The sequence below is a fragment of the Carcharhinus amblyrhynchos genome, chromosome 33 (genome assembly GCF_965287045.1).
Source record: "Carcharhinus amblyrhynchos chromosome 33, sCarAmb.v2.hapA, whole genome shotgun sequence".
Classification (NCBI taxonomy): domain Eukaryota; kingdom Metazoa; phylum Chordata; class Chondrichthyes; order Carcharhiniformes; family Carcharhinidae; genus Carcharhinus; species Carcharhinus amblyrhynchos.
The window spans coordinates 6,953,241-6,981,206 of NC_137356.1; the positions used below are offsets into that span (position 1 = coordinate 6,953,241).

At 45.1% G+C, this 27,966-nt stretch overlaps 1 protein-coding gene across 1 annotated transcript; it reads right to left on the reverse strand.

Annotated features, from left to right (window-relative positions):
* Positions 1–149: 149 nt before the first annotated feature.
* On the reverse strand, positions 150–27,966 carry LOC145360888 (tetraspanin-1-like). The gene is made up of 8 exons (XM_080216389.1): positions 27,900–27,966; positions 23,523–23,619; positions 19,217–19,414; positions 11,345–11,419; positions 8,206–8,313; positions 2,192–2,344; positions 1,971–2,054; positions 150–206 (listed from the first exon to the last, which is right to left on the reverse strand). The coding sequence occupies exons 2-8, from the start codon at positions 23,592–23,594 to the stop codon at positions 150–152; spliced, it is 747 nt and encodes a 248-aa protein (XP_080072515.1). The 5' UTR covers positions 23,595–23,619; positions 27,900–27,966.

A 27,966-nucleotide genomic window follows, 5' to 3' on the forward strand; every position in this document is an offset into this window, starting at 1 on the left:
TCGAGAGGTTTATACAAGAATTGGAATCCTTGAAGGAGATTTTCTTACAACTGTTCCTATTCATCCATATTTTTCCCTGGCCTTTATTTACATTCATATTTAACCGATCAAATGGAGCCGAATAGAGTCTTCGGATTTCTGAGTGTGAACTATACAATCCGGAATAGGTTGATGAATAGCGCCAGGGAAACGGCCATTGATATCACCTTGAGAAAGAAAATAAAGAGGTAATGTTAAGAATCTCAGAGGAAATGGTAATCACCGTTCCTCCAAAGTTCACACTTCCCATGGTTGCTAAAGAATAATAATATAATCATAGAATCCCTACAGTGCAGGGGGAGGCCATTCGGCCCATTGAGACTGCTCTGACCACCGAGGCCCTATCCCCATAACCCCATGTATTTACCCTGCTAATCTCCCTGACATTAAGGGGCAATTTAGCTTGGCCAATCCATCTAACCTGCATATCTTTGGACTGTGGGAGGAACCTGGAGCACCCAGAGGAAACCCATGCAGACACGGGAGAGAATGTGCAAACTCCACACAGACAGTGACCGAACACCGAAATTGAACCTGAATCCCTAGCGCTGTGAGGCAGCAGCGCTAACCACTCTGCCATCATGTCAGAAGAACCTTATGGATGATACCCACATACAGTAGGCATGCAGGTCCACAGTTCCCTAAAAGTGGCAACACAGGCAGCCAAGGTGCTTAAGAAGGCATATGGGATGCTTGCTTTCATCAGCTGGGGCATTGAGTACAAGAGTTGGCAAATAATGTTGCAGCAATATAAAACCTTGGTTTGGCCACATTTGGAGTATTGTGTGCAGTTCTGGTTGCCACACCACCAGAAGGATGTGGAAGCTTTGGAGAGAGTGCAAAGAAGGTTCACCAGGATGTTGCCTGGTCTCGAGGGTGTTGACTATGAGGAGAAGTTGATTAAATTAGGATTGTTTTCACTAGAAAGACGGAGGCTGAGGGGAGACTTGATAGAGGTTTACAAAATGATGAGAGGCACAGACAGGATGGATAGTCAGAAGCTTTTCCCCAGGGTTTGGAAGTGTCAATTACAAGGGGGGGGGCACAGGTTCAAGGTGAGAGGGGGGAAGTTTAAGGGGGATGTGCAGGGGAAGTTTTTTACTCAGAGAGTGGTGGGTGCCTGGAACGCGCTGCCAGAGGAGGTGGTGGAAGCAGTTACATAGCAATATTTAAGAGGCATCTGGATGGGTCCATGAATAGGGCGGGAATAGAGGAATACGGACCCAGTAAGGGCAGAAATTGTTTTTAGTTTATTGAGGGCATTATGATCAGCACAGGCTTGGAGGGCTGAACGGCCTGTTCCTGTGCTGTACTTTTTTTTGTTCTCTTTGTTCTTTGAGAATCCTGGAGCCCTAGGTCACTATGGGGCATCCAAGTGGTGCCCTTTTCCATCGCTGCTTTTGAATGCTGCAGAGCAACTCCCAGTTCTCCACTGCATGCCACCCCCCACCCTCCCACTCCAGAGGGAACGAAACAGGTGCTGGTGGGAATACACGGACAGACTGAGGTCCCACTCTGCCATTTTACTGACCATCGGAGGAATAGAAACATAGAACATTACAGCACAGTACAGGCCCTTCAGCCCTCAATGTTGTGCTGAGCTATGTCCAAACCTAAGATCAAGCTATCCCCTCCCCATAATTCTGGTGTGCTCCATGTGCCTATCCAGTAACTGCTTGAAAGTGTCCGATTCCACTATCACAGCAGGCAGTGCATTCCACATCCCAACCACTCTCTGAGCAAAGAATCTACCTCGGACATCCCTCCTATATCTCCCATCATGAACCTTATAGTTATGCCCCTTGGTAACAGCTACATCCACCCGAGGAAATAGTCTCTGCACGTCCACTCTATCAATCCCTCTCATCATCTTATAAACCTCTATTAAGGAATGACCAAGCTATATTTCAATGGCGATTGTTAGATCTTACCTCTATTACTGCAATCCCAACAGCAACGCCACCAATAACTATACTGTTCCTTTTAATCATCGATATTACAGCCTGAAAACAGCCCTTAAAGGAAAAAAGAGAATAAAATTAGTGTCCTTGCTTTTTTTTCCCCATAAACTTTAACAAAACAAAAGTTGAATGTGAAACCCCCATCTCTCTGGTCATTCTAAACCATCCACAATTTGTTGCGAATCCCCTACCTTTGTATAGATTACTGTAAATGAGGTGTCTATGCCATCACAGTCAGGAGAAGTAGGGTCTCGACAACAGCTCCTGGGGTAAAGACGTTCTTTTTGCTTTTGGTAGAATGATCCTATAAAGTCTGTGTAATTATTTAGTCCACAGCAATGAAACTGAAATGGCAACAAAATAACTCTTTCAGAAATCTCTACAAACACGTTATGAATATACTATCCAATCAAAAAAAAAGAGGATGAATACATGTTTGACAAATACTATTGTACATATTAACTCTTCTGGGCTTTTTGTTTTAATTCATGTTTTATTTTAATTCATCTTCACCTGACGCACCCCGGACATTCTCTCTTCCACCTTCTTCCATCAGGAAAAAGATACAAAAGTCTGAGGTCAAGCACCAACCAACTCAAGAACAGCTTCTTCCCTACGGCCATCAGACATCTGTATGGACCTATCTCACACTAAGTTAATCTTTCTCTACACTCTAGCTAAGACTGTAGCACTACATTCTGCACTCTTTCCTTTCCTTCTCTATGAATGTTATGCTTTGTCTGTATAACGCGCAAGAAACAATACTTTTCACTGTATTCCAGTAGATGTGACAATAATGAATCAAATCAAAATCAGAAAATCTTTGGACTTTATGCTTCATTTATTGCTAAAGTGTCCCTATGTGGGACACCTTCGTCAATCAGAACATAGACTACATAAGGAACAAGAGGGTAGCTAGGGAAAGGGTAGGTCCACTCAATAGTCGAGAGCTTCAAGTTTTTAGGTGTCCAGATCACCAACAATCTGTCCCGATCCCCCAATGCCAACACTATAGTTAAGAAAGCCCCGCCAACGCTTCTACTTTCTCAGAAGACTAAGGAAATTTGGCATGTCAGCTACGACCCTCACCAACTTTTACAGATGCACCATAGAAAGCATTCTTTCTGGTTGTATCACAGCTTGGTATGGCTTCTGCTCTGCCTAAGATCGCAAGAAACTACAAAAGATCATAAATGTAGCCCAATCCATCACACAAACCAGCCTCCCATCCATTGACTCCATCTACACTTCCCGCTGCCTCGGCAAAGCAACCAACATAATTAAGGGCCTCACGCATCCCGAACATTCTCTCTTCCACCTTCTTCCAACAGGAAAAAGACACAAAAGTCTGAGATCACATACCAACCGACCCAAGAACAGCTTCTTCCCTGCTGCCATCAGACTTTTGAATGGACCTACCTTGCATTAAATTGATCTTTCTCTACACCCTAGCTATGACAGTAAGACTACATTCTGCACTCTCTCGTTTCCTTCTCTATGAACGATATGCTTTGCCTGTGTAGCGCGCAAGAAACAATACTTTTCACTGTACGCTAATACGTGTGACAATAATAAATCAAATCAAACTGAAAAAATCTTTAGACTTTATGCTCTGTTGTTTGCTGAGTTGTCCCAATGTGGGACACCTTCAATCAGAAGATACACTATATAAGGAACAAGAGGGTAGCTAGGGAAAGGGTAGATCCATTCAAGGATAAAGGAAGGAATTTATGCATGGAGGTGGAGAAAGTTGGTGAGGTCCTTAATGAATACATTACATCGATATTCACGAAGGAGAAGGACATGGTGTTTGGTGAATCTGGAGAAGGGTACGCTAATATTTTAGGGCATGTCAATATAAAAAATGAGGAGGAGGTGGGTGTTTTGAAAAGCCTTGAGATAGACAAATCTCCAGGATCTAATGGGAACTATCCCAGAATATTGAAGGAGGTGAGGGAGGAAAATGCTGGGGCTTTGTACGAAATCTTTAGTCACAGGGGAAGTCCCAGAGGACTGGAGAATAGCTAATGTTGTTCCTTTGTTTAAGGGCAACAGGGATAATCCAGGAATTACAGGCCGGTGAGCCTTACGTCAGTGGTGGGGGAATTATTGGAGAAGATTCTTAGGGACAGGATTTACTCACATTTGGAAAAATGTGGACTTATTAGCGATAGGCAGTGTGGCTTTGTGCGGGAGAAATCGTGTCTCAGAAATTTTATTGAGTTTTTTTGAGGAGGGTAGCACAGCGGATGTTGTGTACATGAACTGCGGCAAGAACTTTGACAAGGTCCTTCATAGCAGGCTAATACAGAAGGTGAAGTCACATGGGATCTGTGGTAAGCTGGTAACATGGATACAGAACCAGCTTGGTCATAGAAGTCAGAGACACGCGGTGGAAGGGTGTGTTTTTTTCTGACAGGAGCTCTGTCATCAGTGGTGTTCCACAGGGATCAGTACTGGTACCCTGTTGTCTATAATATGTATTAATAACTTGGAGAAGAATGTAGGTGGTCTGATTAGTAAGTTTGCAGACAGCACAAAGATTATGGGGAAGCTGCGGATAGTGAGAGGGATTGCCAGAGGATACAGAAGGATATAGATAGGCTAGAGACTTGGGTGGAGAAATGGCAGATTAAACTGGACAAATGTGAGATGATGCATTTTCGAAGATTTAATGCATGAGGAAAGTATACAGTAAATGGCATTAGAAGCATTAACATACAGAGGGATCTGGGCGTACAGGTCTCTGAAAGTGGGAACACAGTTGGATAAGGTGGTCAAGAAAGTGTATGACATGTTTACCTTCTTTGGTTGAGGTATAGAGTATTAAAATTGGCAAGTCGTATTGTACTGTATAGAATTTTGGTTAGGCCACATTTGGAGTATTGAGTACAGTTCTGGTTGCCACACTACCAGAAGGATGTGGTATCTTTGGCGAGGGAAAAGAAAGGGTTTACCAGGATATTATCTGGCTTGGAGGGTATTGGCTATGAGGAGAGGCTGGCTGGTTTTCACTTAAATATTAGAGGCGGAGGGGGCAACCTGATAGAATTTACAAAATGATGAGAGGCACAGATAGAATGGATAGTTGGAATCTTTTTCCCAGAGGGGAAATGTCAATTACTGAGAGATGTAGGTTTAAACTAAAAGGGGGAAAGGCCGGGAATAGAGGAATACGGACCACATAGAGGCAAAAGGTCTTTAGAAAGGAGTCATGTGTTGGCGCAGGCGTGGAGGGCCGAAGGGTCTGTTCTTGTGCTGTATTCTTCTTTGTTTGTTCTTTAGGGATTTGCTCAAGCCCATTTTGCTCCTAATGCCTCTTTAATTTTCAAAGCGTCTTGTTAAAATCAACTGAAAATACTCAGCAGGACAAGTGGCATCAGGTTGGTGACCTTTCATTGGAACTACCTTTGTTTGATTCATTCATGGGATGTGGGCATCACTGATTGCCTCTTGAGTAGGTTGGGGTGAGCTGCCTTCCTGAACCGCTACAGTCTGCCTGGGGTAGGTACACCTACAGTGCTGTTAGGGTGGGAATTCCAGGATTCTGGCCTAGCGACAGTGAAGGAACAGGCAATATATTTCCAAATCAGGATGGTGAGGGACTTGGGGGGAAATTTCAGGCGGTTGTGTTCCCATCTGTCTGCCGCCCTTGTCCTTCTACACGATAGCAGTCATGGGTTTGGAAGGTGCTGCCTCAGGAATCTTGATCAGTTCCTATCTAGATGGTGCACACTGCTGCTACTGAGCGTCAGTGGTGGAGGAAGAGAACGTTTGTGGATGAGACAAATACATAAATAGGATGGGAATGGAAGGATACGGACTCTGTGAGTGCATTTGGTTTTCGTTTAGGCAGGCATTATGATCAGTAAGGCTTGGAGGGCTGAAGGGCCTGTTCCTGTGCTGTAATTTTCTTTGTTCTTATTCTTAGAGTTTAGAAGAGTGAGAGAGGATTTCATCGAAATTTATGAAATTCTAACAGGGTTAGACAGGGTAGACTCAGAAAGAATGTTCCCGATGGAGGGGGAGTCCAGAACTAGGGGTTATAGTTTGAGGATAAGGGGGTAAACCTTTTAGGACTGAGGTGAGGAGAAATTTCTTCATCCAGAGGGTGGTGAATGTGTGGAATTCACTCCCACAGAAAGTAGTTGAGGCCAAAACATTGTGTGATTTCAATAAGGAATTAGATATAGCTCTAGGGGATCAGGATATTGGGTGGAATTCTCCAGCTGCGGAGAACTGCCCTCATGCAACTAGGGATGGGCAATAAATGCTGGCCAACCAGCGAAGTCCATGTCCCAGGAATGAATAAAAAGTACTGTAGTCAATACAAGCATGGTACTCACAATTAAAGACTTCAACAATCTTCTTGGAATGCCAGAACAACAAAGCTGTTTCCCCTGCACTGACACCCACCCAAAAATCAACCCTTGAAAATATAGTTTCTCATTTAGATACAGCACTTGGGGAGAAAGGGATCAAAGGTTATGGGGAGAAAGCAGGATTAGGCTATTGAGTTTGATGATCAGCCATGATTGGATGAATGGCTCGAAGGGTCAAATGGCCTCCTCCTATTTTCTAAGTGTGTTACATGTCCAATTGGAGCCTCCTCTGATCAGCCTGAAAATCCTGATGGTTTCAGGCTGAGTACTGAGCATTCTTGGCAGTATGCAGGCTGCCAGACATCAGGAGCAGCAGGTTCGAGTTCCAGGGCTGTTATCAAACAGACTGAAAGAATTACAAAGCTGAGGAGCAAAAGCCAGGTCTCCAACTCAAACATTGCTGCCAATCAAACCTATTATTAACACAGAAAGTTCAGCAGGTATCAAAACGGGTTACAAACATCGCTGGCCATCAAAATTCCATCCATGCATTCGCACAGCTCCGAGAGGATAAGCTAACAAAACAATTGACTGATCGAACTCAACATCATCATGGTTTGCAGATCTCAGCCGCTCATGGGATACAATTGCTGATCCTATTGGGAGCCACTATTTTCTACCCGAGCTATCCGTATTTTTCCAACATGTTTTTCCCTTTTTGTATATGGTTTAATGATGCCTTGTCTCTGGATTAGCATGTGGAGGTAGAGTTTCTATAACATTTTTTTATTCATTTGTGGGACCTGGGTGTCCCTGGCTGGGCCAGCATTTATTGCCCATCCCTAGTTGCCCCTTGAGGAGGTGGTGGTGAGCTGTCTCCTTGAATCGCTGCAGTCCACGTGCTGTGGGTTGACCCACAATGCCATTAGGGAGGGAATTCTGAGATTTTGACCCAGTGACTGCGAAGGAACGGATGATATATTTCCAAATCAGTGGCTTGAAGGGGAACTTGCAGGTGGTGCTGTTGCCATGTACCTGCTGCCCTTGTTCTTCTAAACGGAAATGGTCTTGGGTTTGGAAGGTGCTGTCTCAGGATCTTTGGTGAATTGCTGCAGTGCGTCTTGTAGATAGTACACACTGCTGCTACTGAGCGTCGGTGGTGGAGGGAGTGGATGTTTGTGGATGTGGTGGCAATCAAGTGAGCTGCTTTGTTATACAGCCATAGAGTCACAGAGGTTTACAGCATGGAAACAGGCCCTTCAGCCCATCTTGTCCAAACAGTCCTTTTTTTTAACCATTAAGCTAATCCCAATTGGGCATTTGGCCCATATCCCTCTATACCCATCTCACCCATATAACTGTCTAAATGCTTTTTAAAAGATAAAATTGTACCTGCCACTATTCTGGCAGCTTGTTCCAGACACTCACCACCCTCTGTGTGAAAGAATTGCTCCTCTGGATCCTACTGTATCTCTCCCCTCTCACCTTAAACCTATGCCCTCTAGTTTTTGACTCCCCTACCTTTGGGAAAAGATATTGACTATCTAGCTGATCTGTGCCCCTCATTATTTTATAGATCTCTATAATATCACCCCTCAGCCTCCTACGCTCCAGGGACAAAAGTCCCAGTCTATCCAGCTTCTCCTTATAACTCAAACTATCAAGTCCCAGTAACATCCCAGCAAATCTTTTCTTTGTCCTGGATGGTGCCGAGCTTCTTGAGTGTTGTTGGAGCTGCACCCATCCAGGTAAGTGGGGAGTATTCCATCACATTCCTGACTAGCGCCTTGTAGATGGTGGACAGGCATTGGACAGTCAGGAGATGAGTTACAGGAGCCAAGGCATAAGTACAGTATATAATAATGCAAATATGTAGAACTTACAGTTGACATAACAGAATCCCAACCGTAACTGGCAAAGTTTTTGTCACCATATCCAGTGTAATTGTTCTTTAATGATTGAAGCGCCTCTTTTTGGAATACAGATGCAACCTAAGGGGATAACAGAGACCAGTTAGTGACTGTGCTTCTTACTGTATGTTGCCCAACCTCCCACCACTGACCCCCTCCTCCTCCCTCTTGTGATCCACTTTGGATTTGTAGTATTGCTGGTAAAGATTGACATTTATTGCCCATCCACAGTTGCCCCGATGCAACTGAGTGGCTAGTGGGAAACTTCAGAGGGCAGTTAACAGTCATGGAACTATACAGTGCAGAAGGAGGCCATTCGGCCCATCCAGTCTGTACCGACCACAATCCCACTCAGGTCGTATTCCCGAAACCCCATGCAATTCCCCTGCTAATCCTCCCAACACTAAGGGGGCAATTTAGCACTGCCAATCCTCCTGACCCACAGATCTTTGGACTGTGGGAGGAAGCACCCGGAGGAAACCCACGTAGACAAAGGGAGAACGGAAAGACTCCGCACAGACAATGATCCAAGGCTGGGAATTGAACCCAGGTCCCTGATGCTGTGAGGCAGCAGTGTTAACCACTGTGCTGCCCTACCAATGTGTCAGCTACATTGATGTGTGATGAGACGCAGATATAGACCAGACATGAAAAGAATGGCAGATTTCCAAACTTCAAAAGTGAACTTTAGTAAACCTATCATGTTTTTAGTATCATTTTATTAACACTGTTTTTCATAGAATTATAGAATCTCTACAGTGTAGAAGGAGGCCATTCAGCCCATCGAACCCTGCATCGACCCAGGCCCTATCCCCATAACCCCACATAATAACCCCACTAATCCCTCTTATCCACACATCCCAAGACATTAAGGGTCAATTTACCATGGCCAATCAACTTATCTGGCACATCTTTGGAGTGTGGGAGGAAACCGGAGCACCCGGAGGAAACCCACGCAAACTCCACACAGACAGTGACCCAAGCCGGGAATCGAAGCCAGATTTTTTTTTAATGAGTCCAGTTAATTTTTAAAACTAAATTCAAATTCTCAAGGTGTGATGGTGGGATTGGAATAGATCATCGATCCAGGCCACTGGATTACTAGATAATCGCTGTAGCTCCTTTCCCATGGAATTCCATAGCTGCCAACACAGCCTAGGCTTTGAACACAGTTTAACTAACACAGTGTAAGTGTTGCAATTTGCAGGGTACATCGCAGAAGTAAAAATAACTATAGTTTGTGTTATTAAAAATACATGAACTTGTTCATGAAGAGTGGCTGACATTCCTATAACACTCCTGTCAGGTACAGGAAGGCACCTCCATGCACAAAGCAAAATGACAGGTAGTGAATAGGTGAGTACAAGTGGAGTGGGATAGCGGTGACAAGGTAATAGCATTAAAGAGTTGAATCAAGGACTAAGATTTGAGAAGGGAATGACCCAGAAAGAGAGAGAGAAATGGAAATGGAAGAGAGCAGTACAGCTGCGTTGAATATGTTTTGAACAGTAAATCAAAGTTCCGTGATTCAGCAAGAAAAATAGCAGGTGGGGAAATTGTTTTTTAAAGTTTATTTATTAGTCACAAGCAGGCATATTCATACTGCAATGAAGTCACTGTGAAAATCCCCTAGTCGCCACATTTCAGTGCCTGTTTGGGTACACTGAGGGAGAATTTAGCACCAAGCTAGCACATCTTTCGGGCTATGGGAGGAAACTGGAGCACCCAGAGGAAACCCACGCAGGCACGGGGAGAATGTGCAAACTCCACATAGACAGTGACTGTAATAACCCCACAAAGGCAAAAGTCCCATCACCAAGTTACTTTATTTACACCATACATCTGTACACAGCCAGCTCTGCAGTTGCTTCCTGCTGAATGCAGGCCGGGAGTCTGACACACCTGCTTTAAATAGGGAGCAGGAGGCTGTCTGATTTAACCATCAATTAAGATTCAACAGGTAGTTCATACAGTGGCGAGCCAACCTCATTAGCCTGGCTGAAGTCATCACAGTGACCCAAGCTGGGAATCGAACCCAGGTCCCTGGCATGAGGAGGCAGCTATCCACCGTGTCACTGTGCCGTGTGAGGTGTTTTTTTCAAGCCAAAAATTATGGCTTTGGTCTTAGCCACATTAAGGTGGAAGAAACGTTAGCTCCTCAAGAGATTGATGACGGAAGGACATTGAAGATCCTAAAACAGCTTTTAGATGAATGCAGCTGGCAAGAAGGTAAAGGTGTGTGTCAGTATAGTACAAATGTAAGCTGGACCCAGAGCTGTTGAATAATTTTACCAAGGTGTAGCTGGGGAGATCAAGAACGTACCCCTGCGTTAAATGTGGAGAGGAAGAAAAACAAGAATCATTGAAGATGATGCAACATTTATACTATGGGCAGCATGGAGGTTAGTGCTGCTACCTCACAGCACCAGGGACCCAGGTTCAATTCCCGGCTTGGGTCACTGTTTGTGCGCAGTTTACACATTCTTCCCTTGTCTGCGTGGGTTTCCTCCCACAGTCCAAAGATGTGCGGGTTAGGTGGATTGGCCAGGCTAAATTGACCCTAGTATCAGGGCGATTAGCAAGGTAAACGTGGGGGGGTGGGGGAGGTTACAGGAATAAGGCGGGATTGTGGTCGGTACAGACTCGAAGGGCTGAATGGCCTCCTTCTGTACTGTACAGATTCTACAATTCTATGAAAACCAAGCAAGTGTTTCTTTGCAAGTGGAGTTGAGAGTAAGAATATTGGTAGAGGATGGAGTGGTTAATGGTGTTGAAGGCAGAGTCCGGAGCAGTCGCAATGCAGAGTTTTCCCATTGCTTGGAAAACCTGGCTGAATAGTCTTGAATAGACAAATTTAAGATCATGGCTGCAATTTCACCACCTGTGCAGTGAGCCGGGGAACTAATGTGCGACGCTAAAAATCCGATTGGTGCCAAACCGCTTGCTATGTTCCTGGCCCTTCTCCAATGCCGCAAACTACTTCACACTCAGGAGGGGGGCACCGCCAATCAGCATATTTAAAATAGCAAATAAAGGATTCAGGGAATTTCTGCAGTGTTAATACAGAAAGCATCCACATTACCAGGAAAAAGACCAAAAGAGTGATATTTACAATTGACTGAAAGATCAAAATGATTATGGCACAAGCAACTTCTCCAATGAAAATCGTTGCCATGATTATGAAGAACTGTAAATTAAAAAGAGAAATATTAATTTTGTTCTGTAATTTCACTCCTTTTCAACAGTAAACAAGAAGATCAGTTTTCACAAGCTATTATTCTAACACTTCATACACTAAAGGTAGATTGTCCAGTGTTCGTCATTCTGTGGAACAGGGAATACAAGAGAAAGATGTCATTTTTAGAATCATAGAATCCCTACAGTGCAGGAGGAGACCATTCAGCCCATCAAACCTGCACCAACCACAATCCCACCCAGGCACTATCCCCATAACCCCATGTATTTACCCTGCTAATCCCCTTGACACTAAAGGACAATTTGGAATCATAGCATCCCTACAGTGCAGGAGGAGGCCATTCAGCCCATCGACACTGACAATGATCCTACCCAGGCTCTATCCCCATAGCCCCACACATCTACCCCTCTAAGCCCTTCAATTCATGAATCCCAGGACACTAAGGGGTAATTTAGCGTGGCCAATGCACCACATCTGTACATCTTTGGAGTGTGGGAGGAAACCGGAGCACCCGGAGGAAACCCACACAAACACAGGGAGAATGTGCAAGCTTAAAGTTTTAAAGTTTATTTATCAGTGTCACAAGTAAGGCCTTACATTAACACTGCAATGAAGTTACTGTGAAATTCCCCTTATTGCCACACAACGGCGCCTGTTCGGGTCAATGCACCCTAACCAGCACGTCTTTCAGAATGTGGGAGGAAACCGGAGCACACAGAGAAAACCCATGCAGACACAGGGAGGATGTGCAGACTCTGCACAGAATAGTGACCCAAGGTTGGAAGTGAACCCGGGTCCCTGGCGCTGTGAGCTAGCAGTACCGTGCCGTATTTGTGGGAAATATCAGGGCAGTGATAGTTTTGTGGAACTTTTTCAACCTGGGTAAGATAATCTGCATAACAAAATAGGAAATAGCAAAAAAAGGAAGGCATATTATTATTTGAATGGGTGTAAATTGAGAGAGGTGGATACTCAGTGATACCTTGGCGTCCTCGTTCATCAGTCGCTGAAAGTAAGCGCGCAGGTGCAGCAGGCAGTAAAGAAGGCAAATGGTATGTTGGCCTTCAGAGCGAGAGGATTGAATATAGAGATAGGGATGTTTTATTGCAGTTGTGCAAGGTGTTGGTGAGGCCACATCTGGAGTATTGTGTGCAGTTTTGGTGTCCTTAGCTGAGGAAGGATGTCCTTGTAATAGAGGGAGCACAGCGAAGGTTTACCAGGCTGATTCCTGGGATGGCAGGTCTGTCATATGAGGAGAGAGTAAGTAGGTTAGGATTATATTCACTGGAGTTTAGAAGAGTGAGAGGGGATCTGATAGAAATTTATAAAATTCTAACGGTAGATTCAGAAAGAATGTTTCCAATGGTGGGGGGGGAAGTTTAGAACTAGGGGTCATAGTTTCAGGATAAAGGGTAAACCTTTTAGGGCTGAGGTGAGGAGAAATTTCTTCACTCAGAGGGTGGTGAATGTGTGGAATTCACTCCCACAGAAAATAGTTGAGGCCAAAACATTGTGTGACTTCAGTAAGGAATTAGGTATAGCTCCTGGGGCTAAAGGGATCAAAGGATGTAGGGGGGAAGGGGGATCAGGATATTCAATTTGATGATCAGCTATGATCAAAATGAATGGTGGAGCAGGTTCAAAGGGCCGAAAAGCCTACTCTTGCTTCTAGCTTCTATAAACACATAGCGATGGTAAGCTATTCAAATTGCGTATCCTTTAAGACACATTTGCAATGCTGTTGGTTGTTATATGGGAAGGATATTCTCGGGAGGGGAATGGTAATGTACACAGCATGTTTACCCAGGATCATAAGGTCTCAGGTTAATCCCCACAAGGTTTGAGCTTCGAGTCCCCATTGCGATGACTGGAGTTTCCCTGCAACACAAATAACTCCCCCTCACCAGAGTTGCCTGGTGACCAACACATTGAGTCATCACTGTACACATATGACATGTCCATTTTTTTGTGGGATATTTAAAAAAAATTTATGTTCTAAAAAAATACTCATATTAATTGAGAATGGATGGGCAGGAAATGCTAGATTAGTTGTGAACTTTAAATCTTTGACAGATAATATTTTGTTAAGTTCATAAGATATAGGAGAAGACTGAGGCCATTCAGCCCATCAAGTCCACTCTGCCATTCGATCCTGGCTGATATGCTCCTCATCCCCATTTTCCTGCCTTCTCCCCATAACCCTTCAACCCCATTACCAATTAAAAATCTGTCTAACTCCTTCTTAAATTTACTCACTGTCCCAGCACCCACCGCACTTTGGGGTAGCGAATTCCACAGATACACAACACTTTGGGAGAAGTAGTTTCCCTTCAATTCTGTTTTAAATTTACTACCCCTTATTCTAAGACTATGACCTCGCATCCTAGAATACACCACAAGAGGAAGCATTCGGAAAGGTATTAAGGGATATGGGCCAAAGGCAGGTATATGGAGTTAGTCTATGGTCAGCTATGATCTTATTGAATGGTGGTGGTGCAGGCTTGATGGGCCGAATGGCCTATTCCTGTTCCGATGTGGCTAAATCTGACAGGCCTGTTGTCACATTAAGGAGTGTTCCCTATTGAAAGGCAATCAGTGGGGAGTGCATTATTTGAGAACAAGATGGTGCCAGAGCGTGGCCACTTCTTGTGCACTGTGCCCAGCCCACCCTCTAATTTAACTTTTACTCTTTCCCTTGGGAAAAGCAGCCAGCATAATTGAGGACCCCACGCACCCCGGACTTTCTCTCTGCCACCTTCTTCTGTCGGGAAAAAGATACAAAGTCTGAGATCACATACCAACTAACTCAAGAATAGCTTCTTCCCTGCTGCTGTCAGGCTTTTGAATGGACCTACCTTGCATTAAGTTGATCTTTCTCTGTGCCCTAGCTATGGCTGTAACTCTACATTCTGCACCCTATTCTTTCCTTCTGTATGTACAGTATGTGTTGTCTGTATAGTACGCAAGAAACAATACTTTTCACAGTAGGATGCTATCGGGACTTGATGGTTTGAGTTATAAGGAGAGGCTGGATAGATTGGAACTTTTTTCTCTGGAGCGTAGAAGGCTGAGGGGTGATCTTATAGAGGACTATAAAATAATGAGGGGCACAGATCAGCTAGATAGTCAATATCTTTTCCCAAAGGTAGGGGAGTCTAAAACTAGAGGGCATAGGTTTAAGGTGAGAGGGGAGAGATACAAAAGGGGCAGAGGGTGGTGAGTGTCTGGAACAAGCTGCCAGAGGTAGTAGTAGAGGCAGGTACAACTTTATCATTTAAAAAGCATGGGTAAGATGGGTATAGAGGGCCAAACGTGGGCAATTAGGATTAGCTTCGGGGTTTGAAAGAAGGACAGCATGACAAATTGGGCCAAAGGGCCTGTTTCCATGTTGGAAACCTCTAGAAATCTACAACTATGTACACTAATACACGGGACAATAATAAATCAAATCAAATAATAATGTTATCCAGAGCCCCTCAACCTTGGACTTTGGAGTTGTATGCGGAGCAAGAAGGAAGAAGGCTTCTCTTGCCCTCCTCCAGAACAATTAGCACAATTGGGGTGGAAAGGTCAGTCTAAAAAATAGGCGCAGCAGAGGTCAAGTGTTTCTTAAGCCTGTTGCAGAGGGTTGTAGTGCAAGCTTCAAGGACTCAGCTATAAGTGGACGTCTTCCATGGACTGTGGGCTACATTGGACTATCTGCTGGTGTGACGCTGTGATGTGTTGAAGATTAGGGAGGAAGTCTTGGAGCAATCTGGCTGAGGACTCTGGGTTTGTTGGAGTTTAGAAGGATGGGGGGGGAGCGGAATCTTATTGAAACTTACAGGATACTGCGAAGCCTGGATAGAGTGGAAGTGGAGAGTATGTTTCCACTAGTAGGAAAATCTATAACCAGCGGGCACAACCTCAGGCTAAAGGGACAATCCTTTAAAACAGAGATGAGGAGGAATTTCTTCAGGCAGAGAGTGGTGAATCTGCGGAACTCTTTGCTGCAGAAGGCTGTGGAGGCCGGGTCATTGAGTGTATTTAAGACAGCGATTGATAGATCCTTGATTACAAAGAACGAAAGAACAAAAACAGCCTGGGAAACAGGCCCTTCGGCCCAACGAGCCTGCGCCGCCATTTTAACATTAGCAGTCCCCCCTCCACCCATGACCCTTATCTATGTTTATGGCATTCCACATTGAGGGAAAACTAGTTTAGGGACAATTTATTACCTCCAATCAGCCTAATAGCACATCTTTGGGGTGTGGGAGGAAACCAGAGCACCCGGAGAAAACCCACGCAAGCACGGGGAGAATGTGCAAACTCCCACAGACTCTGGCCCAAATCCATGTGTCTGCATGGATTAATAAGGAGATCAGGGGTCATGGGGAAAAGGCTGGAGAATGGGGATGAGAAAAATATCAGCCATGATTGAACGGTGGAGCATGGGCCGAGTGGTCTAATTCTGCTCCTATGTCTTATGGTCTTATGGTATAGGGTTCTGGAGCAAAGCATTGACACAGAGACACAGTGGTTAGCACTGCTGCCTCACAACTCCAGGGATCTTGGTTCGATTCCCGGCTTGGGTCACTGCCTGTGTGCATTTTGCACATTCTCCCCATGTCTGCATGGGTTTCCTCCAGGTGCTGGGGTTTCCTCCCACAATCCAAAGATGTGCGGGTTAGGTGGATTGGCCATTCTAAATTGCCCCTTAGTATCAGGGGGATTAGCTAGGGTAAATGTATGGGATTATGGGAATGGGTGGCGTTGTGGTCAGTGCAGACTCAATGGGCCAAATGGCCTCCTTCTGCATTGTTAGATTCTATGATTCTATTCTGCAATAAATCAGGTAGAAAGACACAGCAGTTAATAGGTTAAATATGATGATTTTGACAAAAAAATCAAACAATTTAAATAATAATCCTTTCTCAGGTAGTCTGGTTGTTTACACAATAATTGTAGTTTTGCAAGATGTTTATAATAGACTTACACCCACATCTCAGAGGTGCAGGGATGTGTCACACAGTGTACACATCTCCAAAAAAAAATGATATATATATTACAAAAACAGAAAATTCTGGAAAAATCCAGCAGATCTGACAGCATCTGTGAATGATCCGGACTCGAAATGTTGACTCTATTCTCTCTCCACAGAGGCTATCAGACCCGCTGAGATTTTCCAGCATTTTCTATCTTTGTTTCAGAGTCCAGCATCTGCAGTATTTCACCTTTATCCCAGTGTTATACAAGTTTGTTTATTTATTAGTGCCGCAAGTAAGTTTACATTAACACTGCAATTAAGTTACTGCGAAAATCCCCTAGTCGCCTCACTCTGGCACCTGTTCGGGTACACCGAGGGAAAATTTAGCATGGCCAATGCACCCTAACCAGCACGACTTTCAAACTGTGGGAGGAAACCGGAGCACCCGGAGGAAACCCACGCAGGAGAACATGAAGACTCTGAACTGACAGTGACCCAAATTGGGAATTGAACCCGGGCCCCTGGCACTGTGAGGCAGCAGTGCAACCCACATGGTCAATAGAAATTGAAATTGACAAGGTTTTGGATATGTTGGCTATAGAGTTTTAAAGTTAAAGTTAATTTATTAGTGTTGCAAGTAGGCTTACATCAACACTGCAATGAAGTTACTGTGAAAATCCCCTAGTCACCACACTCCGGCGCCTGTTCGGGTACACTGAGGGAGGATTTAGCATGGCCAACGCACCCTAACCAGCATGTCTTGCAGACTGTGGGAGGAAGCTGGAGCACCCGGAGGAAACCCACACAGACATGGGGAGAATGTACAGACTCCACACAGGCAGTAACCCAAGCTGGGAATCAAAACCTGGTCCCTGGTGCTGAGCAGTGCTAACCACTGTGCCGCCATCGTAGAGGGATATGGGCCAAATGCGGGCAACTGGGATGAAATTTGGGGTTTAAATAAAAGACAGCATGGACAAGTTGGGCCGAAGGGCCTGTTTCCATGCTGTAATTCTCTATGACTCTATAGTCTCTCGGAGACTATTTTGTATTGGATCACATGCCTTCAAAATGGCCTAGTCATAGGACAAAATTTACTGTCCTCTCTGAAAGCTAGCTTGGGGGCAGTGATATTTAATCAGGCAGCAGGGAAGGAGTGAAACCAGCTTCACATCTCTGCCCACGTTTGGGCAGGAAGGCTTGCGGTTGGCATTCCTACCCCACTGTCAAATGAGGCCTTTAAGTGGGAACTTACTGAGCATGTAAGGGTCACATATCACTGCTCATATTCAACCAGCGATGGCAAAGGACTTGTTATGTGTGAAGCCCAAAATGGGAACGTTATTGGGATTGTATGTGGCCTTCCTAATTCAATGTCTAGTTGAGGGACCTGCCATTGGGAGGGGTAAGGGGAGAGTTTGGGGTGCTGAGGTACACCCCCTGCCTTTACTTCCTCAGAGGTCGGTTTAGCTCAGTTGGCTGGATGACTGATTAGTGCTGCAGAGCGACTTGAATAGCGTGGGTTCAATTCCCGTACCAGCTGAGGTTATTCAGGAACCTCGCCCCTTGCCTGAGGTGTGCTGACCCTCAGATTACATCATCAGCTTCTCCTCCCCCATCCCCACTCAAAGGGGAGAGTAACCCCTTCCCCTTGGGGTAGCACGGTGGCCCAGCGGTTAGCACTGCTGCCTCACAGCCCCAGGGACCTGGGTTCGATTCCCGGCTTGGGTCACTGTTTGTACAGAGTCTGCGCATTCTCCCCATGTCTGCGTGGGTTTCCTTTGGGTGCTCCGGTTTCCTCCCACACTCCAAAGATGTGTGGGTTAGGTGCTTTGGCCGTGCTAAATTAGTGTCAGGGGAACTAGCTCGGGTAAATAAGTGGGGTTATGGGGATAGGGCCTTGGTGGGACTTTTGTCAGTGCAGGCTCCATGGAATGAATGGCCTCCTTCAGTGGCACCATAGTGTACCCGAACAGGCACCGGAGTGTGGCGGCTAGGGCACTTTCACAGTAACTTCATTGCAGCGTTAATGTAAGCCTTACTTTTGACACTGATAAATAAACTTTAACTTTAACCTATGGTCATCAGGGACTATGGTGACTTTGCCTTGTTGCTGACCCTCCTTTCCCTTTCTCTCCCTTGACCCCCCTGCCACCCCACATCTCCCATCATGACCTCACTTACCTGTGGTTTGGGTCACTTGCTCACCCTGGAGCTTTATCTGGGTGCTGGCAACAGACATTGCTCCAACTGGAACTGCCTACAATGGACAGCTATCTTCCTTTGATTGGCCAGCAGACCCTGGGAGAGGTGGGTACGGGGAAAGGGAAGGGCGCAGGGCAGTGAAATTTCTGCGCCCAGTGTCCTTGATCTCAGGGAAAGCCCACTGCTGGCCACTTACAGAATCATAGAATCCCTACAATGCAGAAGGAGGCCATTCAGCCCATCAAGTCTGCACTGACCACAGTTCCACCCAGGCCTTATCCACATAACACCATGAATTTACCCTAGCTAGTTCCCCCTGATACTAAGAGACAATTCAGCATGGTCGATCCACCCAACCAGCACACCTTTTGGACTGCAGGAGGAAACCGGGAGAAACCCATGTAGACACAGGGAGAACTTGCAAACTCCACACGGACAATCACCCGAGCTGGGAATCGAACCCGGGTCCCTAGTGCTGTTCTAATCACTGTGCCACCGTGCTGCCCTATAATAGTCTGAAAGCACTTAATTCACCAGGTCCCTCCTATCAATGTAAAACTGCATAGGTTTCATATTCCCTCTGGAAATCTGTGCAAACAGCAATATCAGAAACCTACCAGCATCAGAAGGATCTTGCTCTCCTTGATAACACCACAGCAGCCAATGAACCCCAGCAGTGCCAGTATGCACCCCGCAGCAATACAGAAATATCCAACATTCAGAAAGTGTCCGGCCCGCGGTCCCAGGATTTGCAAGATGGAATCACCATGAACTTTCACCCAGACTCCGAATCCAAGAAGCACAAAACCTGCAATCTGGGAAAAAAAGCATTATAGAAGCAGAGAATTAGATAGAGTCCCTACAGTGCAGAAGGAGGCCATTTGGCCCATCAAGTCTGCACCGGCTACAATCCCACCCATCCCCTGTCTCCATAACCTCACACATTTACCCAGCTAATCCCCCTGACATTAAGGGACAATTTAGCACAGTCAATCAACCTAATCCATACACCTTTCGGACTGTGGGAGGAAACTGGAGGAAACCCATACAGACATGGGGAGAATGCACAAACCCCACACAAGCCGGGAATCAACCCTGGGTCCCTGGCGTGTGAGGTGGCAGCATTAACCACTGTGCCACCGTGCGCCCAATGCTGCAGTCCTGTCCAGCATATGTTCACAGACATTGCTTCAGTGGACTATCTAATCGGACAGGGGCTGTTTTTGGAGTTTGTTCAGTTTTGATTTGATTTATTATTGTCACATGTATTAACATATAGTGAAAAGTATTGTTTCTTGTACACTATACAGACAAAACATACTGTTCATAGAGAAAGAAACGAGAGAGTGCAGAATGTGGTGTTATAGTCATAGCTAGGGTGCAGAGAAAGATCAACTTAATGCAAGGTAGGTCCATTCAAAAGTTTGACAGCAGCAGGGAAGAAGCTGTTCTTGAGTTGTTTGGTACATGACCTTAGACTTTTGTATCTTTTTCCGATGGAAGAAGGTGGAAGAGAGAATATCCAGGGTGCGTGGGGTCCTTAATTATGCTGGCTGCTTTGCCCAGCAGCGGGAAGTGTAGACGGAGTCAATGGATGGGAGGCTGCTTTGCATGATGGAGTGGGCTTCATTCACGACCTTTTGTAATTCCTTATGGTCTTGGTCAGAGCAGGAGACATACCAAGCTGTGATACGACCAGAAAGAATGCTTTTTATGGTGCATCTGTAAAAATTGGTGAGTCGTAGCTGACATACCAAATTTCCTTAGTCTTCTGAAAAAGTAGAGGCATTGGTGGGCTTTCTTAATATAGTGTCAGCATGGGGGGATCAGGGCAGGTTGTTGGTGATCTGGACACCTAAAAGTGTGAAACTCTCTGTTCAGTTGTTGGAAAATGGAATGTTTGGCAATGCCAAGAGCTAAATGCTGACATCAAGTAGCATTATGTCTGGTATAGAGCAAATTGAGAATGTCTGATGCTCTCTTTATTGGCTCCAAAAATAGGCCATTGCACAAAGTTCAAAACAGCCATGTGAGCTGTACCAGTGTGACAATTGTGTTCCTTACTGCACTTCTCCCTGTGCTCTTCATTCTCATAGAATATTAGAATCCCTACAGTGAAAGGGAGACCATTCATAAGAACATAAGAACTAGGAGCAGGAGTTGGCCATCTGGCCCCTTGAGCCTGCTCCGCCATTCAATAAGATCATGGCTGATATTTTCGTGGACTTAGCTCCACTTACCCGCCTGCTCACCATAACCCTTAATTCCTTTACTATTCGAAAATGTATCTATCCTTGCCTTAAAAACATTCAATGAGGTAGCCTCAACTGCTTCATTGGGAGGGAATTCCACAGATTCACAACCCTTTGGTTGAAGAAGTTCTTCCTATTCAGCCCATCGATGATGCACCAACCACAATCCCTTCCATGCCCTATCCCGGTAGTCCCACATATTTACCCTACTAATCCCCCTGACACTAAGTGCCAAATTAGCACGGCCAATCCACCTAACACTCATATCTTTGGACTGTGGGAGGAAATCACAGCACCTGGAAGAAACCCATACCTGCATGGAGAGAACATGCAAACTCCATAGAGACAATGACCCAAGGCTGGAATTGAACCTGGCTTCCTGGCGCTGTGAGGCCACAATGCTAACCACTGTGCCATCCCTGATCTTGATATGGCTCTTGCTCTGACCAAGACCCCAAGAAACTACAAAGAGTTGTGAATGTAGTCCAGTCAATCACACAAACCAGCCTTCCATCCATTGATTCTGCCTACGCTTCTCGTTGCTTTGGGAAAAGCAGCCAGCATTATCAAGGACCCAACACACCCCAGACATTCTCTCTTCCACCTTCTTCCATCTGGAAAAAGATACAAAAGTTTGAGTTCACATATGGAGGAAATCCATGCAAATGCGTGGGAGAATGTACAAACTCCACACAGTGACCCAAGGCCAGAATCAAACTCGGGTCTCTGACACTGTGAGGCAGCAGTGCTAACCACTGTGCCACTATGCCACCCTGTTCTAATGTATTATTAATAATAATATATTAATTTAATACAAAAAAAGGAACAAATACAATGTCCTTTTAATTTAAAAATTAGGTTAACTTGATAAGGCATACTCAAACTGATCTTTCACAAGTTGTGCGTGATCTGTATAATATTCAAGAACTAGAATGTCAGAATAAAACATTCCTGCATAAGTCTAAGCAACGTGCAGTTACTGATATAGTAAGTAATAAGGTTACTTTTTTAATAATCATTTATCACCTCAACCTTGTAACAGTTGTGTAAAGGCAGTGATGGCGCAGTGGTAATGTCATTGGATTAATAATCCAGAGGCCCAGGGGAATGACCTGGATTCAAATCCCAGCATGGTAACTAGTGAAATTTAATTTACTTAAAGTCTAATGATTACCGTGAAACCATTGTCAATTGTTGTAAACATCCATCTGGTTCACTGATGTTCTTTGCGGAAGGAAATCTGCCTTCCTTACCCAGTCTGGCCTATATGTGTCTCCAGATCCACAGCAATGTCATTGACTCTATGGTGGCGTGGTGGTATAATGGTTAGCGCCACTGCCTCACAGCTCCAGGGACCTGGGTTTAATTCTAGCCTTGGGTGACTGTGCATACTCCACACATTCTCCCCATGCCGGCATGGCTTTCCTCAGGATGCTCTGCTTTCTTCTTACACGCCAAAGACTTGCAGGTTAAGAGGATTGGCCATGCTAAATTGCCCCTTAGTGTCCCAAGATATGTAGGTTAGATGGATTTGCCATGCTAAACTGCCCTTTAGTGAGCTTGCACTTTCTCCCTGTGTCTGTGTGGGTTTCCTCCGGGTGCTCCGGTTTCCTCCCACACTCCAAAAATGTGCAGATTAGTTGAACTGGCCATGCTAAATTGACCCTTACTGTCCCAAGATGTGTAGGTTAGGTGGATTGGCCATGGTAAATGTGTGGGGTTACAGGAATAGGGTGGGGTAGAGAGCCTGGATAAGATAGTCTATCAAAGAGTCAGTGCAGGCTTGATGGGCCAAATGGCCTCTTCTGAAAAAAATTCTAAAACATATGAAATGCTTTTGTCTAGTTAATCCAATGGCAACCAGACTGGTCGAAAGTTCACGCTGATAAATAGAAATACTAGGCGGCACAGTGCCAGGGACCTGGGTTCGATTCCCAGCTTGGGTCACTGTCTGTGTGGAGTTTGCACCTTCCCCTTGTGTCTGTGTGGGTTTAGTCTGGGTGCTCCGGTTTCCTCCCACAGTCTGAAAGACGTGCTGGGTAGGTGCATGGTTCATGCTAAATTCTCCCTCAGTATGCAAACAGGCGCCGGAGTGTGACAACTGGAGGATTTTCACAGTAACTTTATTGCAGTGTTAATGTAAGCCTACTTGTGATGCTCATAAAAATAAGAGGAAAGTAAACATAATAAGCACATTGTCCATGTTTCTCTATCAATTCCATCCATTCTTGCCCACAGAGTGGATAGTCAGATGCTTTTTACTAGGGTAGTAAAGTCAAGCACGAGGGAACATAGGTTTGAGGTGCGTGGGGAGAAGTTTAGAGGAGATGTGCGAGGTAAATGTTTTTACACAGAGGGTGGTGAATGTCTGGAACGTGCTGCCTGGGGCGGGGGTGGTGGGAACATGTATGATAGTGGCATTTAAGGGGCAACTAGACAAATACGAGTACAGTTTTAGTTTAGGCAGGTATCATAATTGGCACAGGCTTAGTGGGCAGCAGGGTTTGTTCTTAGTTCTTTGTAAACCTCAACATTATAAAGCCAAGCTGAGCCTAGGTACCAGAATGTAATGACAATCCCTTAAGTCACAATTTCTCAGCAGGAGGCTGCCATTATAATGGAAAAGTAATTTACAATACACTGCATGGTGTCAATATTTTAAAGCACTTACTGTAACGATGGCATTAATCCCAACCATTAAGAATTTTATACAGAAGAAAACACTCTGTACATGCGACTCCATTATCCAAGTCTTTGACTTGCACCATCTAAAGAAAAAAAGGTATTTAGTGGAACCAATGTATTTTGTGTGAAATGAATTTATGCTACATTGGGTATGCTTTAAAAATGGATTATCTATGTTATCCACCCACCAATCAATTGTCACCAGTGAGAAAGTAGTTATTTGTATGAGTTTTCTGTTTTTATTTAGTTGTGTTATATATTTGGTAAGTAATATTGCGATTACATTGTACAGTTACAAAAACAGTGTCTCACTTCTCGCTTAACCCCATCGCTGAAAAGATGGTTGTGTTCACTTTCCAACCTATCGAGGAGCACTGGTGTTTTGTACATTGGAATTTCACCCAGATTTCCTTCAAACAAGACGTCCCAACTCCTGTACTCAATATACCAATGAAACCAAGCATGCTGAATGCCTTCTTCACCACTCTGTCCACCTGTGACTCCACTTTCAAGGAGATATGAACCTGTACCCCATGATCTCTTTGTTCTATAACTCTCCCTAATGTCCTACCATTAACTGAGTAAATCCTGCTCTGGTTTGATCTACCAAAATGCAACACCTTGCATTTATCTAAATTAGTCTCCATTTGCCATTCTTCAGTCTACTGGCCCAATAGATCAAAATCCTGTTGCAATCCTACTATATATATGTTTGGTATTCCCTACAGTTGAAGTAACAAAGGCTATCTACTATACTTTATATATCATAGAATCCCTACAGCGCTGAAGAAGGCCATTCGGCCCACTGAGTCTTTACCAACCATATCCCACCCAAGCCCTATCCCCATAACATCATAATTCTTTAAAATTAGTCACAAGAATCTCATGCGGGAGCCCATGCAGACTTGCATTAAAGCCATAGAAAGTCTAGTATCCCTGACACTAAGGGTCAATTTAGCATGGCCATTCCACCTAACCAGCACATCTTTCAGGCTATGGGAGGAAACCGCAAGAAGAAGAAGAACAACAACAAAAACAGCCCGGGAAACAGGCCCTTCGGCCCAATGAGCCCATGCCGCCATTTTAACATTACCAATCCCCCCTCCACCCATGACCCTTATCTATGATTATGGTATTCCACATTGAGGGAAACTAATTTAGGGACAATTTATTCTCCAATCAGCCTAATAGCACATCTTTGGGGTGTGGGAGGAAACTGGAGCACCCGGAGAAAACCCACGCAAGCATGGGGAGAATGCGCAAACTCCCACAGACACTGGCCCAAATCCATGTGTCTGCACAGCAAACAGTGATAGTCACTGAGCTGTCATGTTGCCCAACATCTGGTCCAGTTTAAGTGCACACTAACGACATGAAGCACTAGGCTACTCTCGAACATCCAAGAGCAGCCCTAGTACGACCCATCGCGTGTATGCCCCTCGTTGGACAACAAGGCGGACCGACTTAAAACCTGTGGATTAAAAGACAAAATCATTAGTATCATTCCTCATACTTATACATTACCAGGGACGTCCCAATGCTAATGAACCTTATTTAAAACAATCTCCTAAATCCTCCCATCTCCAACCCACTCATGTGCCTGTCTAAGTAACTCTTAAACAAATCCAGTGTGCCTGCCTCCACCACCTTACTTGGCAGAGCATTCCATACCCCCACAAGTGTGAGGTTATCCACTTTGGCAGGAATAATAGTAGGAAGGACTACTACTTACATGGCGAAAAGCTGCAGCATGCAATGGTGCAGAGGGACCTGGGGGTCCTTGTGCATGAGTCGCAAAAACCCAGCCTACAGGTGCAGCAGGTGGTCAGGAAGGCAAATGGGATGCTGGCCTTCATTGCGAGGGGGATTGAATATAAAAGTAGGGAGGCCTTGCTGCAACTGTACAGGGCACTGGTGAGGCCGCAGCTGGAGTACTGTGTGCAGTTTTGGTCGCTGCACTTGCGCAAAGATATTTTGGCCTTGGAGGGAGTGCAGAGGAGGTTCACTAGGCTGATGCCGGAGTTGAGGGGTTGAGCTATGAAGAGAGGCTGAATAGACTGGGCTTGTACTCGTTAGAGTTTAGAAAGATGAGGGTGGATCTAATTGAGACGTATAAGATGATGAAAGGGATGGATAGGGTAGAGGTGGAGAGGTTCTTCCCGCTCAGAAAGGACAGCAGGACTTGAGGGCACAGCTTCAAGATAAGGGGGGGGGTGCAGTTTAGAACGGAGTTGAGGAGGAACTTCTTCACTCAAAGGGTGGTGAATCTCTGGAATTCTCTGCCCGTTGAAGTGGTGGAGGCTGCCTCGCTAAATATATTTAAGACGCGGGTAGATAGGTTTTTGGTAGGCAAGGGAATTAAGGGTTATGGGGAGAAAGCGGGAAAGTGGAACTGAGCCACTTCAGATCAGCCATGATCTTATTGAATGGCGGGGCAGGCTCAAGGGGCTAGATGGCCTACTCCTGCTCCTATTTCTTATGTTCTTATGTTCACTACCCTCTGTGTGAAAAACCTCCCTCTAATATCCGTGTAATACCTCTCCCCCTTCACCCTAAGCCCATGGCCCCTCGTACTGCGCGTCCCTAACAGAGGAACTAGCTTACCACTGTTTACTCTATCTGTACCCTTCATAATCTTATATACCTCTATTAGATCCCCCCTCAGTCGACGTCTTTCAAGGGAAAACTGCATCAATTTGCTCAATCTTTCCTCATAACTCAGTCCTTCCATACCAGGCAACATCCTGGTAAACCTCCTCTGCAACATCTCCAAATTCTCCACGTCCTTCCGGTAGTAAGGAACCACCCGGAGGAAACCCACGCAGACACTGGGAGAATGTGCAAACTCCACACAGACAGTGAAGCAAGTTGGGAATCAAACCCAGGTCTCTGGCGCTGGAGGCAGCTGTGCTAACCACTGTGCAGCCCTATATGGTGAGCTTCTTGTGCACAGTATGAAGTAATGAAGACTATCTTTAACATGGATATCCTCGACAAGGACTGGAACACTCTAGTGCTATTATATCTAACAGTGTAATCACTTCCAAGGGAGGACGTTGAAATTAAGATCCTTTAAAGATTTAGTGCTCAGTGCATTGTCAGCGATCCAAAATTCATCACCTTCAGCCACACTGGATTTTCTTGCCACTAGGACAGTGCCTGAAGGGCAGAACAGCCCAGAATTTCCTGTCAAACTAATGGTGAGGCAAGTGGTACTCCCTATTATTTATATGCAATGGGTCTAATCCAAACATTGCTACCTGAATGCTGTATGGACTTGACCACAAAACTATAGGTTTAATAATAATCAGGTGGCACATGGCGCAGTGTTAGCACAGCTGCCTCACAGCGCCAGGGACCCGGGTTCAATTCCGGCCTCAGGTCACTGTCTGTGTGGAGTCTGCACATTCTCCCTGTGTCTGCGTAGGTTTCCTCTGGGTGCTCCGGTTTCCTCTCATAGTCTGAAAGTCATGCTGGTTTAGCCCATTTAGCACTGGCCATTCTCCCTCAGTGTACCCGGAGTGTGGCGACTGGGGAATTTTCACAGTAACTTCATTGCGGTGTTAATCCATAGAATCCCTACAGTGCAGAAGGCCATTCAGCCCATCAAGTCTGCACCAACTATAATATCATCCAGGTGCTATTCCCGTAACCCCTCATATTTATCCTGCTAATCCCTCTATCACTAAGGATCAACTTAGCACAGCCAATCAACCTAACCTGCACATCTTTGGACTGTGGGAGGTAACCAGAGCAGCCAGAGGAAACCCACACAGACACAGGGAGAACGTGCAGACTCCACACAGACAATGGCCTAAACTGGGAATTGAACCCAGATCCCCAGCACTGTGAAGCCGCAGTGTCGACCATTGAGCTGCTCATTGTGCATAATGTAAGCCTACTTGTGACACTAATAAATAAACTTTAAAACATGGACAGGCACTGGAGTGTGGCCACTAAGGTATGTTCACAGTAACTTCACTGCAGTGTTAATGTCAGCCTTACTTGTGATACTAATAAATAAAAACTTTAAACATGAACAGGCGCCAGAGTGTGGCGACTAGGGGATTTTCACAGCAACTTCATTGCAGTGTTAATGTAAACTTGTGACACTGATAAATAAACTTTAAAAAACTTTAAACGTGAACAGGCGCAACAGTGTGGCGACTAGAGGAATTTCGCAGTAACTTCATTGCAGTGTTAATGTGAGCCTATTTGTGACACTATGAATAAAAACTTTAAGCTTTTAAAAACTTTAAAATAAAGTAAAAGGTGTGAGGTTCGATTGTTCACTGGCCTCAAAGTAATTAAAATGCAAAATGTACGGTAGATAGGGGAGGTTTTTTTTTTGACTGAGACTTACAAGGTTGAGCTTGTTCCTTGCTGTTGGGAGTTTACTGGAACCGAACCCGGGATCCGTTTGAATTGGG